Raw genomic sequence first — 5,419 nt, 5'->3', positions numbered from 1 at the left:
GACAGACAGACAGACAGACAGACAGACAGACAGATAGATAGATAGATAGATAGAGACAGACAGATAGAGACGGACGGACGGAATGAATAAACGACAGACAGACAGACAGACAGACAGACAGACAGATAGATAGATAGATAGATAGATAGATCAATTTTCACATTCACTGAACACAAAAAGTTACTCAGTGTTGGCTGGCTGACTGTAGGATTTGTAGGTTATGTCAGTAAGTCTATAACAGAGTAAAACATATTTAGAGGCTAATATAGGTGTGTGTCTTTAACTGATGGCAAACGGGCTGAGACATTAATTCATGCTTGTCATGGTTTATGGCACCTAGGAGACATTCATAATGAATTTAGTACAGCTCCAAATTCAGCAACACATTCAGAAAGAGCCTAACTGCATAAAGGCAATGATTTCTTTCTGTCATTTATCTGCTCACAGCAGAAATAAGGAGAGGCCATTTTTCAGAAGCCGACTCTTGTTTGCTCTCTTTCTCTCTCTCAAATGCTCTTTTCTCCACAGACCCCAAAAGTCAAAATTGGAGTGATAAATCAGGTGAAATGACAATCGGAGTATGCCTGACCACGCAAGCTGACAGAAGAGGATAGAACAATGGGGAGATACTCAGGAAGGCAGAGTGCCAAAATGAGATCTGCTGAACACACTATAAGCAAGCCAAGCTTTTATTTTATTGGCACGCATATTAAGTGTCAAAACCCCGGTGTGAATTATGGCAGGATTTGGGGGTGTGACCCTCTAAGTAGGGCTTCAACTACTTAGTATTCTCAATTATATATCCTTACCAGTATTTATATTTCAGTCTAACCACATACTTTGCAGTGTTCCATTAGTTAACATTGCATTAAATACACATGGATAACATTCCCTTAGGCAATCTCAGAACACAACTAATCAGAGGATGATATGGAGAGAGGTATTAGGTATTGAACTATAAAGGTATTGAGCAGAACATGGGTGGGAAGCGGAAAAGCAATATGAGAAATTTACAGCATGGCCACAATAGACTTGAATCTGCTCCATGAGTTAGAGAAGACCCTCACCTCTAGGTATGGGACAGGAGAGATGGCAGGAAGTGGGTATTCTTTCAGTGTTCGCTGCTCATCCAGGAACTTCCCAGCTTTGCTGTTGTACGCAGGCTGGAAGAGGCCGTAGTTTAGCACATCCTTCAGGCTCTGGTTGAGTGTGCAGAGGATTTGTTGTTTAGACAACCAGATGGGCGACTCCACATTAAACTTCATGCATTTCTGCAGAAGAAACAAAAGCAGAGACATGATAAGTCATATGCAACAGCAAACCTGAAGATTCCCTAATAAATACGCCATTCAAAAGTTGGGTCGATAACATTTTTTATGATTTTCAAACAAGTCTTTTATACTTACCAAGAATGCATTTATTTTATTTATGGTAAAACACTATGAAATATTATTGCAATTTAAAATAACCATTTTCTATTTGAATATATTTGAAAATGCAATTTATTCCTGTAATGCAAAGCTGAACTTTCAGCATCATTACTTCAGACTTCAATGTCACATGATCCTTCAGAAATCATTCTAATATGCTGATTTGCAGCTAAAGAAACATTATGGATTCTTCTTATTTTCAATGTTGAAAATAGTTGAGCTGCTTAATATTTTTTTGGAAACCGTGATACTAATGAGATTAATACAGCTAGCTATAATAGATTAATATTAATAGATAATTTTTGTATAATTATAAATGTCTTTACAGTCTATTTTTAACTATGGTAAAATCAATCAATGCACCACGTTTTCTCCTGACATAATGCTTTATTAATTTATAGTATTATAAAACAACTAGTAACTTTTATTTTGGTGGAAACTAAATTTACCATGGAATATTTTTGGTGACTTTTTGTTTTGATTAATTTAACAAATAACACAAGTGATAAAAATTTGTTCAAAATAAATATAATATGAGGTTTTCTGTACTAATAAAACAAATGTACTGATGATATAAATGTCCTTTGAGGTTCTTTTGTTTGTGACGCCCTCAACATCTCCCCAGAAATATTTCTTACCTATTCCTTCCTCTCATGGTCTTTCAGAGTTTACTCTGTGTTGTGACTTTGTGGAGCTTTTGCCCCAAAATCAACACTGAAGATTTGAGAGTGAACCCACTGCCCAATCAAGCAGTGTATCAATAAAAGCCTCTCACCCGTGTCTTTGTCCTCTATACCATTACTAATAACACACAACCCCCCCCCCGCCCTTTCCACAGCACCGTGATTACTAGAGGCAGAGAACCAGTAGACCACCGGGACAGAGAGAGAAGGCAGGAGTGAGAGAGGCTTTCAGCGCTTTTGTTCGCTTCTCCTCTCAGCAAATACGACATCAAATGCAGCTTTGAACTCTTGTCTACTGCATTTATTTTACCAGAGAGCCCAGCATTAAGGAGACAAAGATGGGGAGGAGAAAGGACATCAGTCTGAAACACACACAACACACACATGAACATAAAAAGAAAAGTGTCTCAGAAACTTGTAATTGTGTGCAGAATTCCCCTGAAGTTAAGCCTTCGTTTCGTTCTGTTTTCCCGGGGATAACAACAGCCTCCACCGCGGTCGTTCCTCTTCATTTTCAATCTTAAATTTCATCACTCTTTTCTGTGTTTATCTTCGCTCACACTGACAGGCGACTGGAGCGCATTGAGCTCTATTTAAACTCAGAACAAGAGGAAAACCAGACCGCCGCCAAACGACAAACCTCTATTCAACATACAAATGGAACTGACGCTTCAATACAATAATACAATCATCGCACGTCACACTTACATTCTTTTTTCTGACAAGAACCTATGGACAGCACAAATTAAATACTAAAACTTTACAATCAAAGCAGAGCCAAAGTTACATTTTTAGGCCTCTTTCTTTCTATCTATCTATCTATCTATCTATCTATCGGATTGGATCAAAAGAAAAAAGGATTCTGAAGGTGGATTAGATCACAAAATCCAAGCTTGGTTTTGATCGATATCAAATCGTCAGTTTGTTTAGTTTAAAACATTTTAATAAAACTTTTTGGAGAGAATGCAAAAGCAATGACATATTTTTTTCCATCTCATATTTTTTCCCCATTACCATGTCCCTTTAGGGTTTCTGTAGAGCACTACTAATCCAGATTTGGTAATCTGAAAAACTTTGTTTCTGGATCATTGTGATCCAAAATCCAATTTTGCTTTGAAAAACCAGCAGAAAAGTAAGATGGATTACCTGATCCTGGATAGCGAATTTCCAAATCCAGATTAAGGTTTCTGTAAAACTGGCCTCAAGAGACCAACAAAACTTGTTGCATGTTGCTTAATATTACTAATTAGAACATGAGGCTCACAAAGACCCTGTATACGAGATAAATATGTGATAAATATTTAAATGGTTAAATTATAACATTATACGCAGTATCTAGACCCAATAATTATTATGTGTATTTTCATAAAGATATATATATATATAGGTATATATATAGGTATATATATATAGGTATATATATATAGGTATATATATATAGGTATATATATATAGGTATATATATATAGGTATATATATATAGGTATATATATATAGGTATATATATATAGGTATATATATATAGGTATATATATATAGGTATATATATATAGGTATATATATATAGGTATATATATATAGGTATATATAAGTTCATTTTTTGTAACTTATTTCAAAAAGTGAAACTTTCATATATTCTAGATTCATTAAATGTAAAGTAAAACATTTCAAACGTTTTATTTTTTTTTATTTAGATGATTAGAGCTTCCAGCTCATGAAAATCAAAAATCCTGTATCTCAAAATATTAGAATATTTCCAGATATAAAATTTTTGATCAGATCTGTGGGATGTTGTCAGTTTTAATTTGCACACGCTTTTAACAACAGATCTGTTGAACGGACCCCCGCAGTCCCTCAGTCCACTCACTGACCGCCTGATGATGAATTCTGCATCCAGAACTATTAAGATCTTGATTTAATAACAGATCGACTGCAGCGCAGATTCTGAGAGTCAAGATCTGAGTCAGTCCGCTGGGAAATAAAATCATCTTTAACCCTGTAAAACCTGACATATATAGCTTACAGATTTTTTTTTTATATATATACAGGTGCATCTAAAAAAAAAAGTAATTTTTTTTTGTTGTAACTTATTTCAAAAAGTGAAACTTTCATATATTCTAGATTCATGTAAAGTAAAACATTTCAAAAGTTTTTTTTGTTTTAATTTTGATTATTAGAGCTTACAGCTCATGAAAGTCAAAAATCTAGTATCTCAAAATATTAGAATATTTCCTAAGATCAATCAAAAAAAGGATTTGCAAAACAGAAAAGTTCAAGTTCTTTAAAGTATGTTCATTTATGCATTCAATACTTGGTCAGGGCTCCTTTAGCACAAACTCCAGCATCAGTGAGGTGTGGCATGGAAGCGATCAGCCTGTGGCACTGCTGAGGCACTATTGAGCCTTTCTCTTGAAAATATCCCATAGATTCCATATGTGGTTCAGGTCAGGCATGTTGGCTGGCCAATCAAGCAAAGTAATATCATGGTCAGCAAACCACTTGGAAGTGGGTTTGGCACTGTGGGCAGGTGCTAAAGTCCTGCTGGAAAAGGAAATCAGCATCTCCATAAAGCTTGTCAGCAGATGAAAGCATAAAGTGCTCCAAAATCTCCTGGTAGACGGCTGAATTGACTTTGGACTTGATAAAACTCAATGGACCAACACCAGCAGACGTCACGGCACCAGAAATCATCTCTGACTTCGGACACTTCACACTGGACTTCAAGCAGCTTGGATTCTGTGCCTCTCCAGTCTTCCTCCAGACTCCAGACCTTGATTTCCAAATGAAATGCAAAATTTACTTTTATCTGAAAAGAGGACTCTGGACCACTGAGCAACAGTCCAGTTCTTTTTCTCCTTAGCCCAGGTAAGATGCTTCTGACATTGTTTCTGTTTCAGAAGTGGCTTGGTAGCCCTTTTCCTGAAGACGTCTGAGCATGGTGGCTCTTGATGCACTGACTCCAGTGTCAGTCCACTCCTTGTGAAGCTCTCCCAAGTGTTTGAAACGGCTTTGTTTGACAGTATTCTCAATCTTGCGGTCATCCCTGTTGCTTGTGCACCTTTTCCTACCCAATTTTTTCCTTCCAGTCAACTTTGCATTCAATATGCTTTGATACAGCACTCTGTGAACAGCCAGCCCTTTCAGTAATGACCTCCAATGAACTTCGCATCTGAAACAGACAAAGCATACATACAAACACACCCATACAGTAACATATACATAAGCAAGCTTACGTAGCACAGTGTACGTAACAGTCACATTTAAATGCAGACTCAAAACTCATCTGTTTAGCTGTGCATTTACTGA

The 5,419-nt window shown here is 36.5% G+C and overlaps 1 protein-coding gene across 1 annotated transcript in view; it reads right to left on the bottom strand.

Annotated features, from left to right (window-relative positions):
- The window catches only part of shank3a (SH3 and multiple ankyrin repeat domains 3a), a 265,841-nt gene that overhangs the window by 182,836 nt on the left and 77,586 nt on the right, over positions 1–5,419 (bottom strand). The window contains exon 3 of the mRNA XM_016515151.1: positions 1,068–1,271. Within this exon, the coding sequence (XP_016370637.1) occupies positions 1,068–1,271 (204 nt within the window). The remainder of the gene's footprint in view (positions 1–1,067; positions 1,272–5,419) is intronic.

This window comes from Sinocyclocheilus rhinocerous, unplaced genomic scaffold, assembly GCF_001515625.1.
Source record: "Sinocyclocheilus rhinocerous isolate Xijiao unplaced genomic scaffold, SAMN03320098_v1.1 scaffold717, whole genome shotgun sequence".
Taxonomy (NCBI): Eukaryota; Metazoa; Chordata; class Actinopteri; order Cypriniformes; family Cyprinidae; genus Sinocyclocheilus; species Sinocyclocheilus rhinocerous.
The sequence above is the reverse complement of the archived record's forward strand: the minus strand, read 5'-3'. Positions and strand labels throughout refer to the sequence as shown.